This window comes from Rhincodon typus, chromosome 4, assembly GCF_021869965.1.
Source record: "Rhincodon typus isolate 14 chromosome 4, sRhiTyp1.1, whole genome shotgun sequence".
Lineage (NCBI taxonomy): Eukaryota > Metazoa > Chordata > Chondrichthyes > Orectolobiformes > Rhincodontidae > Rhincodon > Rhincodon typus.
In genome coordinates this window covers 63,550,585-63,576,504 of record NC_063335.1, presented here as the reverse complement: position 1 = coordinate 63,576,504, position 25,920 = coordinate 63,550,585, and the positions used below count along the sequence as shown (strand labels likewise).

General features: G+C 39.7%; 1 protein-coding gene across 1 annotated transcript in view; it reads right to left on the bottom strand.

Moving 5' to 3' along the window:
• The window catches only part of oprk1 (opioid receptor, kappa 1), a 53,347-nt gene that overhangs the window by 6,448 nt on the left and 20,979 nt on the right, over positions 1-25,920 (bottom strand). The window contains exon 3 of the mRNA XM_048595925.1: positions 13,923-14,275. Within this exon, the coding sequence (XP_048451882.1) occupies positions 13,923-14,275 (353 nt within the window). The remainder of the gene's footprint in view (positions 1-13,922; positions 14,276-25,920) is intronic.

Sequence of the window (25,920 nt, the reverse complement as noted above, 5' to 3'; positions counted from 1 at the left end):
CTGCCTGACCTGCTGTGTTCCTCGAGTTCCACACTGTGTTATCTCTGACTCCAGCATCAGCAGTTCTTACTATCTCAAAATAATGCTCAACTTTCACTGTGGAAACAAAATTCATGACTACTTCCACCTTGCTTATAACATCTGTCATTAACACCTCTAACATCCAAGCATAATTCATCAAAATTATTCATTATAAATTCCAATTTCCACTTTAATCGAAACTGCCAATGTAAATTTATCATATTGCAATTACACCCAATAGCGAAGTCTTTGCAGTATCATAGGCAACCAATAAACACGCTAATATATTTTTCTTCTATATCCTTGAACATATATTTCTCTAAATCTATCTCTTTGTAAATGAGCTAACTCTTCCTGCAGCTCGTAGCCATCCAAACCTCACTCATTTAATATAGGCTGTGTGTCCTGACATCCTGGAAGGTTCACATTGTGCATTACGGAAAGTTCTGCACATGCACACTTTGTGGAGTTTGGCCATTAAAAAAAAATGAAGCTGAATGCAAATAAGCACAATAACTGATGTATCTCCTGATAACCCCAAAAGGGTCACATTGCACATGTGAATGTTACTAGTAAGGAAGGGACAGTCTGAAAGAGGTATATAATCATATATAATCATGGACATTTCAGCCATGGGCAAAGGAATATATCACAGCTAAGTTTGATCTTATCGTCATTGAATGTCAACGTACAACTTCTTTCCAATAGAGTCACTGGACAGGTATTGGAGTGGATATTCTGGTTGATATTTTATTTCCTTCCCAGTTCTCATGCTGCCACATTAGCTGAGATTGACTAAGTCATCAAAGGCCTGATAGCAGGACTAAGCTGTTCTGGATGCAAGCTTGACAAATTCACTGAAGTAAAAACAAAAGCATGAAGCTGGAAATGACACAAGATTTCATGTTTCCACTGGAGTGGAGATGATGAAGACTATCAGAGGATTTACAGAATGAAACTCAAGTCTTGTCTGAAGTCAGAAGATGGCTCAGAGGGATCAGATCAAGACAAGACAACTTCCAATATACATATCATCAGAAAGGTTATTATACATACTGTTCATACTTCTGATGCTACAGTCATGACAGACATAGACAACCAGAATCCAGAAATTCAAATAAAAGTTTCAAGTCACCACTGAGAGATCAGGACCAAAACTGGAAACATTAGAGATGGAAATGTTAATCTCCCAGGCACTGAAGGCCTGTGATTTCAAGTCGGAGACAGCCAACAGACCGCACAATGCACATTGTGAAAACAAAAGTTGTAGAGGTAATTGGACCAGATATGGAACATGGCCAAGCTACTTTCCATATAACACAGGTCAATATAGCAGGAGGAGGAAGAACAGTGCAAACAACTGATTTTGAGTGCAAACTTGCAATGACAAATATGAAAGGTCCAGTTATTGATATTAATAAAAGTGGAGCAAAAACAATCAGTCATTATTTCACCAAAGACTGATGCTGATCTTAACGTATCTGGAAATTGTGATGACTTAAAATGTCCAACAACTGATAGTCAAAAGTTAAAAGTTGGTGGTTCAGGTTTCAACACACAAGACAGGAAGCTAAACATCAAAATGAAGACACCAAATTCACATGTAAATGCAAATATATGGACGAAAATAGAAACACCAGATCCGGACATTGGTACGAACGTTCCTGAGGTAGACATTAAAATATCTGGACTAAGGATAGAAGGTGAGGTTGCAATACCTGCAATAGATATGAATGCTGGAGGGGGTGCTAGTGAAATCATAATTCGGAATTTTAACTTGCCAGGAAGCAGACACAAAACGCTTGAGCCTTATTTTAACCTGGAAGGCAAAGGCGCAAAAGCAACAGTGAATGTTAATGTGAATGATAGTAAAGTGGAGTGTGGCATCAAAAGCTCTACACTTAACAAGACAGGATTCACTATCTCTGGGCCCAAGATGACAATGCCTGATATTTATTTAGAGCAGAAAGGTCCAAAAGAGGCAGGTAATGCTGAATTACCTGACATCAATCAGGATCTTATCAAGGGTCTAGATCTGAATACCAATGATCCCAAAGTTGATATCAAGGAACCTGACATCAAAGGAAAGGGGCTTAGTCTTTCACTGCCTTCTATGAATATGCCCATTGTTAAAAACTGCAGACATCAACTTAAATCTTAAAGGCTCAACAGGAAAAGGTGACCATGGTAAGACCTCCCCACAGCAAATATAAAGGGAGAGATCATAGAACCCAAAGTAGATATAGATACAGTTATACCAGATACTGACATTAGATACCACAGTACAAAGTCAAACTTAAAGGGACGAAAGAGAGAAGGTGAGGTTCATGTACTTGATGTAGATTTAAATGTCAGAGGAGGGTCTGGTAAAATCAAAGGCCCTAATTTAAAGATGCAAGACTTAAGCATCTCAAGGCAAAAGTTAAAAAATCCAGATATCGATCTGAACTTCCAAGGCCCAAGAAACCACAAAAGATGTTGATGTCCATGTTAACCTGGAGATGATCTCAAAGGTTCAAATGTGAACATTAAAGGTCCCAAACTTGATATTGAAAGATCTGAGGCTAAAGACTTTCTATGCCTTCAGTGGATAAGGGCTCCTGGCATTCATTTGAGTCTCAAAGACTCGAGAGTGAAAGATGACCATGGTATTGGACTTCTTTCTTCCATCTTAAGAATGGATGATAGTAAAATAGCCACAGCAGATGTGAATGCCACTGATGTTGATTTAGAGGGTTATATCAAAGGCCCAGATGTGAACATTAGAAGGTCTGAGAGTTGACATGAAGGGACCGGATGCTAAAAGTCGTGGCCTTAAGTTTCCCCCGCCTTTAATAACTTTGCCCAAGATAAAGGCACCAGACTTTGATTTGAGTCTCAATGGCCCACAAATGAAAGGTGACAATGATAATGATGTTCCCTCTGCCAATTTTGAGGGTGAGATCAAAAAACCCATGGTGGATATAGATGTTCCTGAGCCTGACAGTAAAGGTCCCAGTGGAACATTCAACATGGCTAATTCAAAATGCCCAAATTTGAATGGATAAAGGAGATCGTCCACATGGAAGTATTGATCCTAATCTTCCCATTGCCAATGTCAGTCTAACTGGTCCAAAGACAGAAGGTGGTATTGATGTGCCTTATGTAGACATTGGTGGACGTTCTGGTAAAATCAAAGGTCTGAAATTATAAATGCCAGACTTGAGTATTTCAAGACTCAAGATAGAAAAGCCAGATGTCAACCTGAAATTCAAAGGCCCAAAAGCCACAGCAGAGATAAACGTTTCTACGGCCGATAGTGAGACATCAGAATGCTGTGTTGCCTCCCTGGGGCCAGGGTCAAGGAAGTCTCAGAGAGGGTACAGAATATTCTCAAAGCAGAGCGTGACCAGCAGGAAGTCATTGTATGTGTTGGTACCAATGACCTAAGAAGAGAAAGGAATGAGGTTTTGAAGGGAGAATACAGCAAACTAGGCAGGAGGTTAAAAAGTAGGTCCTGAAGGGTAGTAATATCTGGATTAATCCCGTGCCATGTGTTAGTGAGAGTAGGAATGGGAAGATAGAGTAGATGTATGTGTGGTTGAGGAGCTGGTGCAGGGGGTAGAGATTCACATTTCTGGATCATTGGAATCTCTTCTAGGGTAGAGGTGACCTGTATAAGAAGGAAGGTTGTATTTGAATTGGGAAGGGACCAATATCCTGGCAGTGAGATTTGCTGGTGCTACTTGGGATGATTTAAAATAGTAAAGGGTGGGGGGAGGGGTTGTGTGGGACCAAAAGTGATAATGAGAAAAGAGATAAATCTGAGGCTTGTACAGTTAAGAATATGAGCAGTCGAATAGTCAAGGCAGGCAAAAACAAGGCAGAGAACAAGGAAAGACTGATAAATTAAACTGTATTTATTTCAATGCAAGAGGCCTGTACATAAGGTAGATGAACTCAGGGCATGGTTGGGAAAATGGGACTGGCATATCATAGCTTTTATAGAAATGTGGCTCAGGGAAAGGCAAGACTAGTAGCTTAATGTTCCAGGATATAGATGCTATTGGAGGATAGAAAGGATGGCAAGAAAGCAGGAGGAGTGGCATTTTTGATTAGGGATAACATTACAGTTGTACTTAGGGAGGATATTCCTGGGAGTACATCCAGTGAAGTTATTTGGGTTAACTGAGAAATAAGTAAGGGATAATCACCTTATTGAAATTGTATTATAGACCCCCCTATAGCCATTGGGAAGTTGAGAAGTACGTTTATCAGGAGATCTTAGGTATGTATAGGAATGATAGGATTGTAGTGGTAGGGGATTCTAACTTTCCAAACATACTGAGACTGCCATAGTGTTAAGGGCTTGGATGGAGTGGAATTTATTAATTTTCTTATTCAGTATGTGGATGCACTTACTAGAGAAAGAGCAAAACATGACCTTCTCTTAGGAATTAGGCAGGGCATGTGACTGAGTTGTCAATGGGGGAGCACTTTGGGGCCAGTGATATTAATTCTATTGATTTTAAAATAGTTATGGAAAAGGATAGACCAAATCTAAAAGTTACAGTTCTAAACTGGAGGAAGGCCAATATTGATGGTATTAGGAAAAAACTTTCAAAAACAGATCGGGAGAGGCTATTTGCAGGTAAAGGAGTGGTTGGAAAGTGGGAGGCCTTAAAAACTGAGATAGCCAGAATCCAGAAGCAATATGTTCCTATTAGTGTGAAGGGTAAGGCTGGTAGGTCAAGGGAATGCTGGATGATGAGAGAAATAGAGGCTCTGGTCAAAACAAAGGAGGCATATGGCAATTACAGACATCTGGGATTGAGTGAATCCCTCAAGGAGTATAAGGGCGGTAGGAGTATAGTCAAGAGGGAAATAAAGAAATAGCTTTGGCAGATAGGGTTAAGGAGAATCCAAAAAGATTCTACAAACACATTAAGGTCAAATGAGTAATTAGAGAGAGAATAGGGCCCCTTAAAGATCAACAACACAGTCCATGTGTGGAACTACAGGAGATGGGTAAGATACTGAATGAGTATTTTGTGTCAGTAATTATTACGGGGAGGGATATGGAAGCTAAAGAACTTGGAGAAATAAACAGTGATATCTAGAAAAGCGTCCATTATACAGATGAGGAGGTGCTTGACTTCTTAAAACACATAAAGGTGCATAAATCCCTAGGACCTGATCAGCTATATCCCATAACTTTGTGGGAAACTAGGGAAGTGATTGCTGAGCCCCTTGCTGAGATATTTGTATCATTAATAGCCATGAAAGAGGTGCCAGAAGACTTGGGGGGTAACTAAATGTAGTGGCATTATTTAAGAAAGTCTGTAAGGAAAATCCAGGGAACTAGAGACTGGTGAGCCTGATGTCAGTGGTAGTGAAGTTGTTGGAGGGGATTCTGAAGATGTGATCTATCTGTGTTTGGAAAGGCAAAAACTGATTAGGGATAGTCAACATGGCTTTGTGCATGGGAAATCGTGTCTCACTACTTTGACTGAGTTTTTTGAAGAAGTGATAAAGAAGATTGATGAAGGCAGGGAGGTGGATGTTGGATTTCAGCAAGGTTTTCAACAAGGTTCTGCATGGTAGACTGATTAACAAGGTTAGATCATGTGGGATACAGGGAGAACTAGCCATTTGGATACAAAATTGGCTTGAAGGTAGGAGACAGGGTGATAATGGACGGTTGTTTTTCAGATTGGAGGACTGTGACCAGCGGTGAGCCGTAAGATTGGTATTGGATCCATTGCTTTTTTGTGATTCATATAAATGATTTGGATGTGAATATAGGAGGAATGGCTAGTAAGTTTGCAGATGACACAAAGATTGGTGGTGAGATTATCTCAAAATATAAATGGACCTTGATCAGATGGGCTGAGAAATGACAGAAGCAGTTTAATTTAGATAAATATGGGTATCATGTTTTGGTAAGACACATCAGGGCAAGAATTATACAGTAGGGTCCTGGGGAATGTTACCGAACAAAGAGTCCTTGGAGTGCAGGTTCGTAGTACCTTGAATGTGGAGTCACAGGTAGACATTAGTGAAGAAGGCCTTTGGTACACTTGCCTTTATTGGTCAGAGCATTGAGTAGAGGAGTTGAGATGTCATCATGCAGCTGTACAGGACATTTGTTAGGCCATTTTTGGAATATTGTTTTCAGTTTAGATCACTTTGCTATGGAACAGATGTTGTTAAACTTGAAAGTGTGCAGAAAAGATGGACAAGGATGTTATTGGGGATGGAGGGTTTGAGATATAGGGAGAGACTAAATAGACTGGGACTATTTTCCATGGAGCATCAGATGTTGAGGGGTGACTTTATGGAGGTTTATAAAGTCATGAGGGGCACGGATAGGGTGAATAGTCATAGTCATGGTCTTTTTCCCAGGATAAGGCAGTCCAAAACTAGAGGGCATAGATGTAAGGTGAGAGGGATATGATATGAAAGGTACCTAAAGGGCAATGCTTTCGTGCAGAGGGTGGTGTGAATGGAATGAGCTGCCAGAGGAAGTGGTGGAAGCTAGTACAATTACAACATTTAAAAGGCATCTGGATGGGTACATGAAGGCTATAGAGGGAAATGGGCTAAATGCTGACAAATTGGACCAAATTAATTTAAGATATTAATTTAGGATAATTTATGTCAGCATGGATGAGTTGGACAGAAGGGTCTGTTTCTGTGCTGAACAACTCTATGACCGTATGTGAATGTTCCTGATGTTGATCTGGAGGATGATCTCAAAGGTCCAGATGTGAACATTAAAATACCTAAAGTTGATATTGAGGAACCTAATGCCCCAGGAAGCAGCCTTAAGTATTTTTTAATGCCTTCCATAGGCCTGCCCACAATTAAGGCACCAGAGTTTGATTTGAATCTCAAAGACCCAGAGGTGAAAGGTGACCATGATATTGATTTCCCCTCTGCCAATTTGAGGACCCATTCAAAGGACCCAAGGTAGATATTGATGTTTCTGAGGCTGATATCAAAAGTCCCAGTGGAAGGTTCCAAATGCTTAATCTTAGACTGCTTATGTTTGGAATGGGTGGAGGGAAAGTAGAAGGTCCCAATTTGAATATTGATGGCATTCTTCCCACTGGAGATGTCAGGCTAACTGGCCTAAGGATAGACGATGAAGTACCTGATGTGGATGTTGACATTGGCAAAGGATCTGGTAAAATCAAAGGCCATAAATTTGAAATATCAGGTTTCAGTAGCTCTGGACCAAAGATCGACAAGCCGGATATTAAATTGAAATTCATAGGCCTAAAGCCGCAGCAGATGTGGAGATCTCTGATGTTGTCTATTAAGTGGGATTATTTCTTATATTCACCCCATTACCTGCACATTTCACCTCATTAATGTATATCATCCTTCCTACCACCCAACACGAGGAAACTAGACACCAATAGTTCTTGACTTGAAAGTCTGAGCAGGTAGCCAGTGACGTCAACTCACCGTTTGGTCCTTTGGGCCACCATTTTGTACACCTACCAGAAAACATACCAGGGCATACTCAAGGGAACCAGATACATCTGCCTGCACCATCAATGTACATCAGCATCTGGCACCTACCAGTCTCTCAGGATCCCTCATAGTATTTCTTTGATCTACTCACTGGATGCTTCTATGCTTTAAAGTTGTACTTCAAGGTGCACCAGCACTAGAACTGTAATGCTGCTGCAAGGAAATTTTGCATGCAGGAATACCTGGTTCATGGATTGGACCAGGCTGAATCTTAGGGCTGTTCACTTGCTCTCTTATCACTCACCTCACCTTGAGCCTACCTGAATGCTCATAACATCACTGCTTCCCATAACTTACCCTTTTTTGTCCTTCTCCCTCCCAATGCCAGAGACATCAGGCTTACAGTACTTTTGTCTTTATTTGTTATTTAGCACAGACACAAAGGTTGTCCTGGTTTTTAGCAGCCCTCAGTGAAGTCAAGGGAGGCAGCCTTCAATCAGATAGTGTCACCACAGTAAATCAAGTCCCAACGCCAAAATCAATCCAGAGGTTTGGGCATGATCAGACAGCTACTTGGAGCAGTCAGGGTCAGGAGGAAGTGACGATCTGGATATCCACCACTAATCTTGGCTCCTTCTGACCCTATTGTGGGCTGTTTACCTCTGAATGAGAGAAAGGGAGAGATTGATGGAGAGAAAAGGGGGTGACACAGCTGTTAGCACTTGTGTTGGTGGGGGAAAGTTGGTGAAGGGTCCTGACCGAGTGGATAGGACATCCCTTATCTGTACTGCCAGGTACTTGTTCACAAAATAAGCCACCAATTTGCCCTTATTTGCCATGTCCAGGGCAAATTTCATAACACATGCAGTGCAATACCAGGCTGACAGTGCATGTCCAGGTGCACAGAAGGGTGCAAAAGAATACCAATCTGTTCCGGAATATCTCAGCAGTGTGAGATCCTCCAGATACAGAGAGGGGAAGAATCGAGTTAGCTTCAGATGTGAGGAGTGGGGGAGTTGTTAATGAGGTGATTCTGGGACAACAGCACAAGTAAACATGCTAGGCCTCATGGAAAGAAAATCTCCATGACACTTAATGAAATTGACACTTAGCCAATAAAAATACCAGTCAACCCTAAATAACCGAATGCACATTTAATTTTGTCTTAATTAACAAAGTGGAATATTAATAGAAAATATAAGAAGATCATTGAGCAGCATATTTATGTATTGTAGTAAATTAGATTAAAAATCTTCAACTAAAAATAAAGCTGCCAAGCTATTCAATGGATACATAATAGTGTTAAGTTTCATAAGCAAGGCTTGGTTATTGAATATATGCAAGTAATAAATACAGCATTTCTGCTTGACCTTCAGCTTTGCATGAAAGGACTCATCTGTTGCAACTTACAAACAGTTGAAAATGATTTGGACTCCAATTAGCATCGTGATTATTTGGCTGCAAAGAAATTGAACGGAGGCATGTTTTTGGTGAGCAGATGTGAAGTGGACATTTGTTTAAAATTTACCTCCAGAAACACTATTTGATATACTACAATATATGAAGGTGACAACATGAAAAACTGGTGTCTTTCTCCTATTTATTTTTTTCCCAAATAGATGATTGACATTTGTTGTTAAATTGCAAATAACGTATATTGAAGTTGTGCTACCTACCTAAAATTTATCGACTAGTCAACTTCAAAACATTGTGTTTCAGATCCTGTTGCCATGGAAACTGGAATAGATTTAGACATTTAGACTTATAGACCAGTGCCTGTAATGTCACAAGTGTCTGAATCTAGCTGTTTATACTCTCACTGTTTTTCTCACTAAAAGAGTGACTCATAATTTTTACATTTTCACAAGGAGTAAAAATAGTTTGTGTTTTCCTGTTTACTTCTATGAGCAATTAAATCAGTTCTCTGGTTTACAGCTCCCAACAATGATTTAGGAGTATATCTTCCTATTTCAGCAAACGAAAGAAAGCATAGATATGAGTGTCTGTTCCACAGCACAGTCTTCCACATTGAATCCGCAATCTACATTTTCATCAAAATTAGCGAACAGAGGAAAATGCATCCTCTAGTAAGTTATTATGGAATATTGATTAAATTGAGCAAGCATGTGCTCAAATTCTGAAGGTGCAGTGCCAGTGGGAATGGCTTTTTAAACAGAATGCCATTTTGTAAATTGAATCCTTCAGCATTTGTACACCAGCAGCTCATGAGCTCATGCTTCATATTTAATATAACTATTACAATGTTATGTATATATTGGTATTAATGGTTCAATACTTATAATTAAACTACTCAGATAGATAAGATATTTTTGTTTACATCAATTGTAGCTGAATATTTTTCACTGTGGCTTGCATTTATGAATACTATTAACTTAGACTGGAAATTATTGATGTTTCATGCAGCGATTTCTTAAGAAAATCAGTTTTAATGTTAACTAAATCTTAATGGCCACAATAGCAATGTTAACTCCATAAAAAAGGATTTTATATAACCATCAGTGCAACACAGTTTTATGGGGATAAAGGCATAAAAACTGCAGCAAGACGATGTGTGCTAATCTTATCTAAAGCAAATAACTACTATAATCTTATCACATGATTAGGCTAATTGAGATTTTATTTTTGATTTAATTACGTGCTTGAAAATGCCAAGTGGATGTTTTTAACATCAGATATTCAAGATGTTAATTCAACCTTTGAGTGAGCAATTCTTCTAAGTTAAGTTTCTATTTATCATCGAAGAACATAGGAGCATAGAAACATAGGAAGAGGAATAGGCCATTTAGGCAATCGAGTCTGCCCCACCATTCAAAGCAATTGTGGTTGATTGAGCATTTCAATGCCTTTTGTTCACTCATGCCACCCCCCTGTGCACTGCAGGTAATCAGACATCTATCAAACTCTTCTTAAGCATACATAAAGAGCTTCCACAGTCCTCTCCAATACAGAATTCCAAAGATTCCTAACTCTCTGAGTTAAGAAAAATCACTTCGCCTCATCTCAAAGCTCGGTGACATTTCCCATATTTTTACATTATACCCTAGTTCTTGACTCTCCAATATGGAAAAAACATTCTACCTGCATTAATCTTGTCTATCCATTTACATATTTTGTTAGTTTAAATTACATCTTGTACAATCCTGAACTTCCTTTGTTAGCCATGGCAAAGTGGCATTTTTTGAGTTTTGGTACCTTGAGGGAGTGTCTCGTTTCTCTTAGTAATGTTCTTTGAAGACTAACTATTGCCTATGTTCAGCCATGCCTTTTAAAGTAAACGCTCTCTAAACCTTCTACACTTCACCTTAAAATGTGGTGCCTTGTTAATGACTCTTCAACTAAGTGGAATAGCTGCTCCTTATGCATTCTGTATATGGCCCTCATTGCTTTATATACTTAAATAAGGTACCCCCTCATACTTCTCTGTTTCAAAAAAAACCCAAGCTATCCAGCTTCTTTACATAGCTAAAATCCTTCATCCCAAGTAATATCCTGGTGAATCGATTCTGGTGCATTCACATCATTCCTAGAATACGGTAACCAGAATACTGGCATCACACTAAGGCCAGGCAATGACCATCTCTAATGAGAGGCAATCTAATCAATGCCCCTTGACATTCAATGCATTACCATTACTGAGGGCCCATTATCAGCATTCCGCAGACTTACTATTAAGCAGAAACTAATTGATAAAGGCAATTGTCCAGTATGCCTTCTTAACTATTATTAAGTGGTCCTGCTGCCTTCAAGAATCTGTGGACAAGCACCCCAAATCCTAGTGTCCTGCCATTCTTTGAGTACTCTCTTGTCTTGTTATTTCTTCCAAAGTGCACCACCTCACCCCCTTCTGGGTTAAATTTTATCTGTCACAGATATGCCCATCTGACCATCTGTCTGCATTATCGTGTGACCAAAGACTTCACTGTTAACCAGCTGGCTAATCTTCATGTTATCCACAAACTTACTTATCCATTCCCTGTCCCCAGTGTTCTTATCTACATTGTTTATACATATCATGAATAATAAGGGATCCAGCATTGATCTACTGCACACTGGACTCCAGTACAGAGTCAGCCTTCTACCATCAGCCTCTGTCTCCTACCAACAACTAATTTTGGATAAATCCTTGCCAAGTTACTTTGGATCCCATGTACTTGTACCTTATCTATCAGTCTCCTATGTAGGACCTTGACAAAGATTTTGCTAAAATCCATTAAAAAATGACATCAATTGGCATACCTTCATCTGTGTGCCTAATCACCTCCCTGAAAAGTTCAATCAAATTTGTTAGACATGACCTCCCTCTGAAAAAGCCATGCTGACTATCCCTGATCAAACCTTGCCTCTCCAAGCACTTCAGAATTCTCTCCAATAGTTTCCCTACCAGTGATATGTGAAATGCATTCATCTGTAATTCCATGACTTATTCCTACCGCTGTTTTTGACAAGTGGAACATATTAGCTGTCCTCCAGTCTTCTGGCAACTCTCCTGTGGCCAGATAGGAATTTTTGCCTTTGCCTCCCACAGCAGCCTGGGATACGACACATCCTGACCTTGGAATTTGTTCAATTTTAAACCTGCCAAATCATCCAATTCCTCACTTCCTATGTCTCGCTACTCAATAACCTCATTGACCCTCTTACCGAACTCTGTACTACTCTTCTTGCTAACCTCCTCCTTTTCTCAGTGAAGACAGAAGTGAAGTTCAATACCCTACTAAGATCTCCAGCTCCATGCACAGATTGCTCCCTTGGTCTCTACGGGCCTTACTCTTTCCCTGGTTATCCTCTTCCTCTACATTTCCTTTTGGAGTTTCTTGGGATTCTTGCTAAATCTGCCTGCCAGTGTTTTTTCTTGCCCCTTGCAACTGTCCAAGTTGTTTCCTTACGTTTCCACCTGCACCTTCTATACTCCACCAGGGCCTCCATTAATTTGCTCCCTTTGCTAAACACCTCTCTTCCTTCTTATACATCCCAAATATTCCCAGTCATCCAGGGTTCTATGGAATTTTGCTACTACATTTCACTCGAAAGGTAACATGTTGGGCCCTGTACTCTGCCCATTTTCTCTTTGAATGTCCCACGCCCGCCCCCCACATCAGCACCAAACTTCCCTGCACCCAACCATTCTGCTGTAGATTTTTCCACTGGTGGCTGTTCCCAGTCTACTTTGGCTAGATTCTGCCTTATTTTAATAAAATCTGCCTTCCCTTAACCTAAAACCCTTTTCTCAGCCCATCTTTTTCCTTCACTGGAATAAACTTAAATTGTGCTATCATTGAAATGCTACCCCAGTGTTATCTTGATCACCTGTGTGTGGCAACATGAGGATAACTTTCTTTTACGCAAAACTTTGCTGTGATCTAGAACGCATTGCTTACAAAGGTGGTGAATGTAATTAATAAAAGCTCAAATTGAAAGATAGCTCATGGTCATCGTTACTGAGACTATCATCCATTGATGCAAAACAGACATCTAGTTCACAAAAATCAGACTTTACTAAAACTTTCAACTACTAATATCCTTTAGGGGAGGAAATCTTGCTTCAATACCTGGTCTAGCCTACATGTGACTCCAGACACTTAGTAACACGATTAACTGCCCTCTGAAACGATCCTGGTCATGCACTGAGTTCAAAAACACTTAGAGGTGGGCAAGAAATGCCGGAAGTGTTGCCAGAAATTCTCACATCTTATGAAAAAATAAAAGAAATAGTAATTTTCAGGGCTCAGGAGAAACAAAAAGTGGAGTGGAATTAATTGAATAACTTTACCACTACATAATACAGGCCTCCGTCAGTTCTCTACAATTTTATGATTATATGAATTCTCAGTTTTTTGAATTCTAACTTCTTGTGAAAATCCATTTTAATTACTCCACCATTGGAGCACTAACGTCAGCTTTCTAAGCTCTAAGTTCTCAACTTTCCTCAATAAATATTTCCATATTTCTACTCATTTTTCCTATTTTATAAGGCCTGCTTGACATTCACCTCTTTAAAAAAGTTTTTGGCTATTCACAATGAAGTACTTTGTGATGGTTCAAGACCTTAAAGTTCGTATATTAATGCTGTTGTTAAGTTTTACATAATATATGATTAACATTTAGAAAACCAGTTGCTTGATAAGTTCAAACATAATCTGCTCCGAAAGGCACAGTTACATGGAAACATTTTAAATTTCTCAAATGCTTTTCTTATATTAGACACCATCCAGGTTACTTCATCACTTATAATTTACTCTTAAAAACATTTTTTGCTTATTCAATAAATGTTTCCACTTCTTTAAAATGTAGGAAAAAAAAATTTAACGAAATTTAGCAAAAAATTTAACATAAAAATTAAATACTTTTGAGCAAAAATCAGACTTTACTAATATTTCCTAACTGAATTAAAATGATTTTGAAGCAGTTTCAATACTCACCATTCCTTGTCCCAGTGCCCCCCAGCACTGTAACAGGTATGCCAATAACTGAGGCGAGGATCCAGATGCAAACGTTTATCACTTTTGCCTTCAAAGGGGTACGGAAATCCAATGCCTTCACTGGATGGCACACAGCAATATATCGGTCAACACTCATCATTGTCAATGTGAAAATACTCGTAAACATATTGTAATAATCAATGGAGACAACTATTTTACACAATGTATCTCCAAATGGCCAAGATCCCAACAAATAATCAGCACTCTGGAAAGGCATTGTGCTTGTCGCTAGAGCATCTGCTGCGGCAAGATTAAAAATATAAATATTGGTAGCTGTCTTCATCTTGGTGTGTCTAAAAAAGAAACACAGAAGCCTGTCTCAGTTATCATCACCATCTGCTGCCATACAAAATCACAAATGCAATCAAAACTAATTCTGTTATTTATATACTTATCATTCAGAAGTTAGATCCATTTGTTTGTTTGATATATTCACATATAGAGTTACTGTGCCTTATCGTAGAATCTGTATAGTGCAGATAGATGCCATTTGGCCCGTCATGTCTGCACTGAACCTCCAAAGAGTATTCCACCTCCCTATCCCCATAACCCTGCATTTATCATGGCAAATCCACCTAGAATCCACATCCTTGGACACTACAAGGCAGTTTAGCATACCCAATCCACCTAAATTGAACATCTTTGGATTCTGGAGACCAGAGGTCCCAGCGGAAACCCAGCAGATACGGGGAGAATGTACAAATTCTACACAGACAATTGCCCAAGGCTAGAATTGAACCCAAGCCTCTGATACTGTGAGGCAGTAGTACTAACCACTGTGTCATCCTGCTGCCCAATTTTATCAGAGATGCAAATATCTAACGCCAAAAGATTGGCTTGAATATTCCTGAAGGTGTCAGGAAACTTATGAAGCCATATGTTGGGCAGCATGGTGGTTCAGTGGTTAGCACTGCTGCCTCACAGCGCCAAGGACCCAGGTTTGATTCTAGCCTTGGGTGACTGTGTGGAGTTTGCACATTCTCCCCTTGTCTGCATGGGTTTCCTCCGAATGCTCCGGTTTCCTCCCATTGTCCAAAGATGTGCAGGGTAGGTGGATTGGCCATGCTAAATTGCCCATACTGCCCAGGGATGTTTAGGTTAGGTGGGTTAAACATGGGAAATTAGGGGAATGAGTCTGGGTAGGATCCTCTTCAGAGGGGCAGTGTGGACTTGTTGGGCCGAACAGCCTGTTTTCACATTGTAGGGGTTCTATGAATAACTATTTCTGGGCGTTGATCACATTAGCAATTTTATGGGAGATGATTAATTAACAGACTGTCTCCCTGTTTGCTATCCAGTCAAGGTCCAAAAATTTCCAAAGCTCAGGCTAGTATAGCCCTGAGCGAGGAAAGTTGTTAGCCCAAGCATGGAACCCTGCTGAGGCTCAAGTATCTAGAGCAGCAGGGAAGCAGTACAGCCACCATCAATATGATAGGAGGCACTGAGACATCACGAACCTTCACAAGGATCTGCCTGCAGGATTTCTGCACTCAATGATAAGTCTATGAGATGGAAAGAGAGCAGTCTTGCAATTTTCTAGTAGGACGATTTAAACCTCTAAAGTCTATAATACAGCGTCTATCTCCCATTATTCATCTACCTCATCTTATTTGATAGGTTGTGGGTGGGAAAGATGGTGGTGGCTCTTGTGATGCTAGCAAGATTGCAGTCTGCTTATGAAATGCCCACCAATTAGTTTACCATTTGTCCACCACCAACTGCATTTCATTTGCCAGTGTGCTTCTCCCTCTGGGAAAAGTGAGAGGCAATGGGAATACCTCATGGAGTGAGCTCAATGCTGTCTTTTGTAAAATTTCACTGTTCCAATTCCAATGGGCCTAGGAAAGTTCTGGTCACTGGGCCATACTGTCACATATAAATTTACTTCCTATGGTGGAAATATAATGTCCAATTCAGAGATTATAAGAAAAACTTTTGACATTGGGAAATTGATGCCATATCAAACAAAATTATAAGGAATGTCAGTTATAAATCTAATGAGTTTAGTCAGATGCGGACAATGTGCTGATAGGCTCCATTGGTTAACTAATATTTTCTGACAGTAATAAAATAAAATCATGATTCACAAAGTTCTTCTGAACAGTCATTTTGTTAAATTAATTTAGCCTTTTCCTCAGATTGGCACAACTTACATTAAAAGTAATGACTGCTTCTAAAATTATGATAAAACACCAAATACTAAATGTGACTAATTGATTACAAGGTGCATTAGACTTCTGCATAAAAATCATGCAATTGAGAATCCATTGACTTTCCAAATGAACAGTGTAATTGTTCACAATTTACATCAACCAGGAAGAGAAATACCCTTAATATAAATAAATAAAATGGAATACTGAGAACCAAGAAGCTTTGTATAGAAGTCCTACATCTGTTTACCATAATACCTCTTTAGAGCTTGAAACATAAATGGAAAAAAAAAAAGTCACTGAGTGAAAAGAACAAAGGTGAGACAATGGCATATATGCAGTGAGGTTGCAAAAGCCTCCTTAGGGCTGAACTAAATGTATTGACCAGACTAAAACTCCAGAAATCAGCAGACTCTACATATAACAGAAAAATCTTTAACTGAGAATAGCAGACTCTGTGTGCCATCTTCTTAATTGCATAGATAGAATTTGTTCACCAATGAATAATGTTAAAGATGGAATCAGTCACTTCTAGTATTGCGCAAAAGTAATGGAACCAATGTTTCTTTTCCCTTTTAAACAATATTTCGAACTGCCATACTTCCTTGCCCTGCTAAACACAATCTCACCTTTTTTCCTAATCTAGATGCAATCTCTTCCCCTACGCACCTTCTTAATGTTTCACTTTGAGCCTGTTTGTGATGCATTGTCTCAAGCCCTAAGCTGTCGTGCATGTATTAAAGAAAGACTTGTGTAAAGACTGTTTAATGTTCCAGGGACAAAACAGATGTTGCTGAAAAGCTTAGCAGGTCTGGCAACACCTGTGAAGAGAAATCAGCGTTAATATTCAGGTCCAATGACCCTTCCTCAGAACTGGAGAACTAATGTCCTGGGGACATGTGTTTGAATCCTGTTATGTCATTTGGTGAAATTTGAATTCAATAAAAATCTGGAATAAAAGCTAGCCAAATAGTGACCATGTAACCATTATTGATTGTCACAGAAACACATCTGTTTCACATCTTGTCCCTTAGGGCAGGAAATACACCATCATTGCCTGGTCTGGCCTACACATGACTCCAGGCCCACAGAAATGTGGTTGACTCTTAATTATCCTCAGGGCAATTAGGGATTGGCAATAAATAATGGCATCAGAAGCAATGCCAACATCTGAAGAAAGCCAGTTTAGTTCTCCTTATCAGTTGTTGTAAGGTGTAGCTTTTTACCAACCAATCATAGACTTTATAAGTTGTGAAACAGTTACCCAGTGCCAACTGCAAGCAAGTGAATGTATCTCAAGAAGGAAGATCAAAGAGCAGCAGGTCCTGACAAGCAAAAGTATCACCTCAGAGAACTTTGCAGGCAGGAATCAATGCTTTCCCAGGCCTTGCTTTCAGCCATGGTTTATTGTGTCTATCTGTATATGTGTATAAGAACAGTGTTGTAAAGGGGTTAGAGTTTTAACTGGTAGAGTTATTTGTTGATAGTTCATAATTGTTCATCTTTAGCCGGAATCTATTTATTTGTAATGCATAGTATCCTTATTCAGTGCAGAAACATAGTCTGTGCTTTCTGTCAACATGAGTGTAAAAGACAGGTAACTTGGAGAATTTTGCATACTTTTATAAAATCTTTAACTTTTGTGATGACGCTGGGAATAGCAGAGCTTGATTCCAGTACACTCCCCCAGTGAGGCATAACACGTGCATCCCAAAAAAATGAAGAAGAAAGATAACTGAGGATCTTCATAAAATGTTTTGGAATAATAACTGGAAGAGGGCAGCATGGTGGCTCAGTTGTTAGCACTGCTGCCTCACTGCACCGGGGACCCAGACTTGATTCTAGCCTTAGGTGACTGCCTGTGTTGAGTTTGCATTTTCTCCCCGTGTCTGCATGGGTTTCCTTCAGCTATTCTGGTTTCCTCCCACTGTTCAAAGATTTGCAGTTTAGGTGGTTTGCTATACTAAATTGTCCAGACTATCCAGGGATGTGAAGGCTAGATGAATTGGCCATGGGAAATGCAGGGTTACAGGGATAGGGTAGGGGTTTGGGTCTGGGTCGGATGCACTTTGGAGGGTTGCTGCGGTCTTGATGACTCAAATGGCTTGTTTCCATACTGTAGGGATTCTATAATTCTATGACAGTGAGTCTGAATAGCCAGCAAATATCAAAAGTCTCAAGTGCCAATGCAAATTTCAGCACCTAAGTGAAGTCAAAAAGGATTCACAGATCTGCATTGCCCTCCTCTCTGCCTCCCATTGGACTTGGTCCATCCTCACATCTCCTACCAACTGCACAGTAAGCCATAGGTTGCATTTCTTTCCCTAAGTATCTAGTTTTGTTCACTGTTGGCTGCAGCTCCCAACTCGTCCCACCTTTCAAGCTATATTTCATGTTCTGACACAAATCATTGGTTTCCAAGCCCTTTCAATCTAGGTTCTGGATTTTGTGTTCTCCTTTACACACTAGTTGTACTCTTGCTTCATGTTGATTTTTGCAGTAATTCTCCTTAATGACTTCTTTATTCATGGTAACCTCCCCAGTTGACTTCTTATCCCAATTTCTCATCGTCCAATGCTTAAGTTCTACTATCCATTTTGATCTAATTTTTCACCCTCCTCATGCTCCCTTTTCTTCTTGATTTTAATAGCTTTCTTCCTCATCTTCATTCGCCCTTTTCTCTTGTTCATTTCTGTTTACCCACTCATCTTCTCCTCTTTCTCTGCCTGCACCACATCTATGCTCTCCTATTACCTTCATTATTTTTCTCACAATCCCCATCTTAGTTCTATTAACCCAGTTTTGCTATTCTACTTGACTAAGAAAAACTTGAAATTAATTAGCATGCAGTGCTGAAGGAAGTTGGCCAGTTCTATTCAATAAAATACTGTTTTTGATGGACTTTTCTCTTGTTTGTTCATTTAATTCTTCCCTAAGGGTTGGTTACTTTGGATGACATCTTTAACGTATCATTAGGAAATTAAAATACATTCCCACAATATCATTTACATCAATCTGCCTGCAAATTGGCATGGTTTTCCAAAACAGGTTTCTGTTTTGGTTAACATTCATTCCCCTTACTAATTTAAATGCACAAAAGACAATGTTCAAATAATTACCTTATCAATAGTTACATGGACAATTTATAATGCATTTTCAAATATTTTCCATCCAGATTACAAAATATGTTTTGCTTTTTCAGTGAAATGTAAGGAACTAAGCCTTTTATTTGTACTCTATATTGGATAAATTATTGCAGGACTTACTATTAATACGTAAATTAATCTAATGATTTTACAGCATCTATATATCTCATCAAAGACAAATCTCATATTTGACAGTATATAATGATGAATAATTTGTCAATAATTTGATCTGAGTTAATAGTCTGAATTTTATTTTTCCGTTTTACTAAAATATGCTTTAATGTTCAAGTCACTGAATTAGTTTAATATTGAGTCAATAACTTACTCTGATAATGGAACATTGATGATTGATAAATACTTTCCTACAGAATACCCAAAGAATTGGGAATGTAGAATTATGTTTAACATTTAAGGGGAATGAATTATAATAGCAATAGCAATATCCTTAAAGCTTAATATGTCCATTATAGATCGGGCCATATTCACAATTAATAATAGAAGTGATCAGCAGATCTGACAGCACCTGTGAAAAGTGAACCACAGTTAACATTTCAAGTCTGGTATGACTCTTTATGGGCACTGAGCAGGGAGGAGGTGAGCGTTAGACCTTCGGGAATTACATAGGAAAATGCAAAGGATGAAGCACAGGAGTGAGGAAGCATTAGGATTAGGAGACGATGCATTTGGTGGTAACCTGCTGGAGTTGGAGAAAATGGTGGAGGTCATAGCTGACTCAAAACTTTACCGCTGTTTCTCTGTCCACAAATACTGCCAAACCTGTTGAGTTTCCCCAACATTCTCTGTGTTTGTTTCAGATTTCCAGCATCCGTGTATTTTGCTTTTATTATAATAAAAGTGATTTCTTTTTTTAAGTCTCCTTTAGATTTAGAACTCATGTAGCAGATGGAAGCACTTTGTTATTTCGATTGTATCATGTAGACACTTTATATTATTACAGAGGTTCTGACCTGTTCATTGTGTTTATTAGCAGCAAATTGTCAAATCTATAAAGATAGCTTCACATTTTTTATGTCTCCAATTCCAACAGAATGAGCACAGAAGTAAAACTTCATTTTTCAGCAGAAGAGGGAGAGGCGACAGCAAGGACCAGGGGGCTGCCGGGAAGGTAAGTTTTCCCTCTTAAAGGGCTTACCTCGAGTGTCAGCGGCCTTCATTTTTCAGCAGCAGAGGGAGAGGCGACAGCGAGGACCAGGGGCTGCCAGGAATATTAAAGAGATAGCAGGAGAAATAGCAGGTGCACTGGCGGTAATTTTCCAAAATTTGCTGGACTCTGGGGTGGTCCCAGCAGATTGGAAAACAGTAAATGTGACGCCACTGTTTAAAAAGGGAAGTAGACAAAAAGATGGGGAATTATAGACCGGTTAGCTTAACCTCTGTAGTGGGGAAGATGCTTGAGTCTATTATCAAGGAAGAAATAGCAAGGCATCTTGATAGAAATTGTCCAGTTGGGTAGACGCAGCATGGGTTCATGAAGGGCAGGTCATGCTTGACAAATCTTTTGGAATTCTATGAAGACATTACGAGCAAGGTGGACAATGGGGACCCAGTGATGTAGTGTACCTAGATTTCCAAAAGGCCTTCAACAAGGTGCCGCACTAGAGGCTACTCCATAAGATAAGGATGCATGGCGTTAAGGGTAAAGTATTAGCATGGATAGAGGATTGGTTGACTGACAGGAAGCAAAGAGTGGGGATAAATGAGTGCTATTCTAGCTGGCAGTCAGTGACTAGTGGTGTGCCTCAGGGATCGGTGCTGGGACCGCAATTATTTACAATTTATATAAATGATTTGGAGTTGGGGACCACGTGTAGGGTGTCAAAGTTTGCAGATGACACTAAGATGAGTGGCAGAGCAAAGTGTGCAGAGGACTTTGAAACTTTGCAGAGGAACATAGATACATTGAGTGAGTAGGCAAAGGTCTGGCAGATGGAATACAATTTAAATAAATCTGAACTCATACATTTTGGTAGGAGTAATAGTAAAAAGGATTATTACTTGAATGGTAAAAATTTGCAGCATGCTGCTATGCAGAGGGACCTGGGTGTCCTTGTACATGAATCACAGAAGATAGGTCTGCAGGTACAACAAGTAATTAGGAAGGCAAATGGAATTTTGTCCCTCATTGCTAAAGGGATTGAGATTAAAAGCAGAGAGGTTATGTTGCAGCTGCACAGGTGCTGATGAGGCCACACCTGGAGTACTGTGTGCAGCTTTGGTCTCCTTACTTGAGAAAGGATGTACTGGCACTGGAGGGGGTGCAAAGGAAGTTCACTAGGTTGATTCCGGAGTTGAGGGGGTTGGTTTATGAGGAGAGACTGAGTAGATTGGGATTATATTCATTGGAATTCAGAAGATTGAGGGGGGATCTTATAGAAACATATAAAATTATGAAGGGAATAGATAAGATAGAGGTAAAGAGGATGTTTCCAATGGCAAGTGAAGCTAGGAAAAGAGGGCATAGCCTCAAGATTAGAGGGAGCAGATTAAGGACTGAATTGAGAAGGAACTTCTTCACCCAGAGGGTTGTTAATCTATGGAATTCCTTGCCCAGTGAAGTAGTTGACGCTACTTCAGTAAACGTTTTTAAAGATAAGGTAGATTTTTTTTGAACAATAAAGGAATTAAGGGATACGGTGAGAACGCGGGTAAGTGGATCTGAGTCCACGAAAAGATCAGCCATGATCTTATTGAATGGCTGAGCAGGCTCGAAGGGCCGGACAGCCTACCCCTGCTCCTAGTTCTTATGTTCTTATGTCTTATGAGTATCACTCATATTATTGTTGCATCCTTGAAGCAAAATGGTTGGCTCAAATGATGGCCCTTTTCTCTATTCTACAAATTAGAAAATAACAATTTAAACACATTTTGAAGGGGCAATCATATTTTCTACATGAAGACAAATATTAAAAGTGTGAGCTCTTGTCAACATCAGAGACTGCACTGACCCAATTCGGTAACTTGCTTGCCTGCTTCACCAAACAACGCTGAAGGCACTTCAAATTTAAAACTTCTTAAATTTTAAAACTTTTTAAGTTGCTGTCCTGCTTTCGAAGTGAACGAAGAAAAACCTACATATCTGCCATCAGCTTTACCCATTGTCTGGAGAAACACATTGCAACCTCATAAATGTTATTGTCTCCTTTTGTAAAAATTTAACAATTTGGCTTTACTTATCCTTGGAAGCTAATTGGTGGAATTCTCTGACCCCATGAGTGATGTGGGCAATAGTGAGAAACTTAAAAGAATCCTCTGAGAAAGGATAAAAACAGGTTGGAAAGACATAACTAGTGGAGTGCCACAAGGATCTCAATTATTTACTATCTATATCAATAACTTGAATGAGGGGCCAGAGAATAATGTATCCAAATTTGCTGACAATGCAAAAATAGGTGGGAAGACAAGTTGTGAGGAGGACATAAGGAATATGCAAGGGCACATAAACAGGTTGAATGAGTCGATAAACACTTGCAGGTGGAGTCTAATGTAAGAAAGTGTGAGGCCATGCACTTTGGTGGGAAGAATCAAAGTGGAGAAAAACTCCAAACAAGCAGTACAGCCAGAACTGAGTGTTTTTGTGCATGAAACAGAAAATGTTTGCATCCAGACACAGTGAGTAATTAAGAAGGTAAATGGAATTTTGGCCTTTATTGTAAACTGGTTGGAGTTGTAAAAAATGGGAAGCCTTGTTACAATTTTACAGGGTGTTGGTGAGGCCGCATCTGGAGTGTTGTGTACAGTTTTGATCCCCTTATTTAAGAAACCATGTACTGGCATTGCAGGCAATTCAAAGGACATTCATTCATTTGGTCCCTTGTATGAAAGGGTTGACTTATTATGAACAGCTAAACAGAGTGGAAATGTATTCGTCCGAGTTTAGAAGAATGAGGATGTTAAACTTTTGAAATATACAGGTTTCTAATATGACATGACAGGATAGACGTGGAGATGTCTCCACTAGTGAGGGATTTTCAAACTAGGGTACATAGTTACAGAATAGGACATTCATTTAAAAGTGAGATGTGAATGAATTCCTTTTCTCAGAGGGTAGTGAATGTCTAAAAGCCTGTACCACAGAGAGTTATGGAGGGTAGATCACTGGAAGTATTTAAAGAGGAGTAGATAGATTGACATTTTGTTGTTTGGGTACTACTGTGCTTGCAGAGGAGGAGAGAGGGAATTAGTTGCACAATAAGGGTAGAGAAACTTGAGCATGTTCTGAATACTTTCACAATAGTGGTAACGGAAGAGCAGCCCAATACAATGAATACTGATTGCCTCAACTTGGAGATTTCAGCACCCTCACATGAGTACTCCCTATCCTCCCCTGCTAATCCAAGTATCATAGTATAAAAGACATGTAAACAGAACATTTGGTAAATATGAACGGAATTGGACAAATCCAGCAGGGGTTTATAAAGGTAAATCATGCTTAACATAAGGTTCCTCATAAGACATTAGTGAGTAATATTAAATCACATAGAATGGGGGTAGTACATTGGCATGGATGAAAATTGCTTAACAGGCAGGAAACAGACAGTAGGAATAAATGAGTCTTTTTCCAAGTGGCAGGCAGTGACTAGTGAGGTACTGCAAGGATTAGTGCTTTGGCCCGAGGTATTCGTAATATATACAAATAATCTGGATGAGGGAACCAAATGCAACATTTTCAAGTTTGAAGAAGACACAAATCTGGGTGGAATTGTGAGTTCTAAGGTGATTTATACAAGTTGAGTGAGCCAACAGACACAGAGCAGATGCAGTACAATGTGGTTAAATGTAAAGTTATACATTTCAGTATGAAATTCAGAAGAGTATTATTTAAATGGTGATACATTGGAAAGCATGAATGTACAAAAGAATCTGGGTTTCCTTATAAGCAGTTCATGAAAGTAGCCAGGTGGGTGCAGCAAGCAATTAGGAAGGCAAATAGTAAATTGGCCTTCACTGCAAGAGGATTAAAGTTCAGAAGTAGGGATGTCTTACTGCAGTTATACAGGGCCTTGTTGAGACTAAACCTGGAGGACTGCTTGCAGTTTTGGTGTCCCTCCCTAAGAAAGGATATTCTTGCCATACTTGGAGTACAGTAGTTTCACTTGGCTAATACCAGAGATGGTAGGACTGTCTTATGAGGAGAGATTGGTTTGATAGGACTTGTATTTCACTAGAGTTTGGAAGAATGAGAAAGGATCTGATTTAAATGTATAAAATTCTAACAGGTTTGGACAGTTTAGATGCAGGGAGGAAGTTTTCCCTGGTTGGGGAGTCTAGAACCCGGGGACACAGTCCTAGAATGTGGTGTAGACCATTCAGAACAGAAAAAAATTCTTCACTCAAAGAGTAGTGAATGTATGGAATTCTCTACCATAGCTTGATGTGGTGGCCAAGTCAGTAAATATATGAGACTGTTTTTTAGACTTGCAGCAAAGCTGCAAGGCATATGGGGAAAAAGCAGTATTGTGGCATTGAGATACAGCGTCAGCCACGATCATTTGAAAGGTGGAGCAGGCTCAATGGGATGAATAGCCTACTTCTGCTCATAGTTTCTATGTCTCTACGTTTAGTGGTTGAGGAGATGAATATTGGCCTCTACCTAATCTGTCTTTGCTATTTCTGACCTATCATGAGACAGTTTCTCCTGCAATGCAACAAAGGCAAGGATTTAGTGAGATGAAAGTGGTTGGAAGAGCTTTTACTTGTGACGCAAGAACATGACAGGTGGTGACTGAGTAATAATTGCAGAGGTTAGGAAGACTTCATAGTTTAGGAGCATAAGGTGGGTGAGAGCTACTGAAGGAATATGCTGCATGCAATAGTGAAAGTGGTACACCGTTGGTCTTAGTTGGGAGATTGTGCAATGACAGAGTGACATTGGGTTTGAAGTAGCAGAGAGGAGATTGTGGCTCTTCACCTTGCAGACTGCAGATGATCATTGATCTGCTTCTGGAACAGCTGCATTTTTTCTGATGTGACAGTATTCACCAACACTCAGTGGCAGTAGTATGTACTACCTACAAGATGCACTGCAGAAATTCACCAAAGATCCTTGGACAGACATTCCAAACTCATAACCACTTCCATCTAGAATGACAAGGATATCAGATACATGGGAACACCCAACTTCAAGTTCCCCTGCAAGCCACTCACCATCCTGAGTTGTAAATGTATTGTCATTCCTTTATTGCACTGTGTCAAAATCCTAAAATTCGCTCTCTAAGGGTATTGTGGGTCAACCTACAGCATATGGACTATAGCGGTTCAAGAAGGCAGCTCACCACCATCTTCTCAAGGGCAAAATGGGTTGGGCAATAAAAGTGCTGACCAGCCAGCTATATTCATATCCCACAAGCGAATCACCGAGGTGGCAATGTCTTACAGGCTCACACGATTTGATGCTTGGGTCTTCACACATGGCCCTTAGGGAAAAGGACAGTCCTCCTCTATGCCATGGGCCTTACGTTCCTGTTCATGAAGTGAGATGTCAACTTCACTTTCTCAATTGTCTGCTTTCAAAATACAGTGGTGCAACAGTCTTGTGAAAGGGAAGACTCTACCACACACACACACACACATACATAGACACACACACGCACACACACACTCAGACACTCACACTAGTATGGT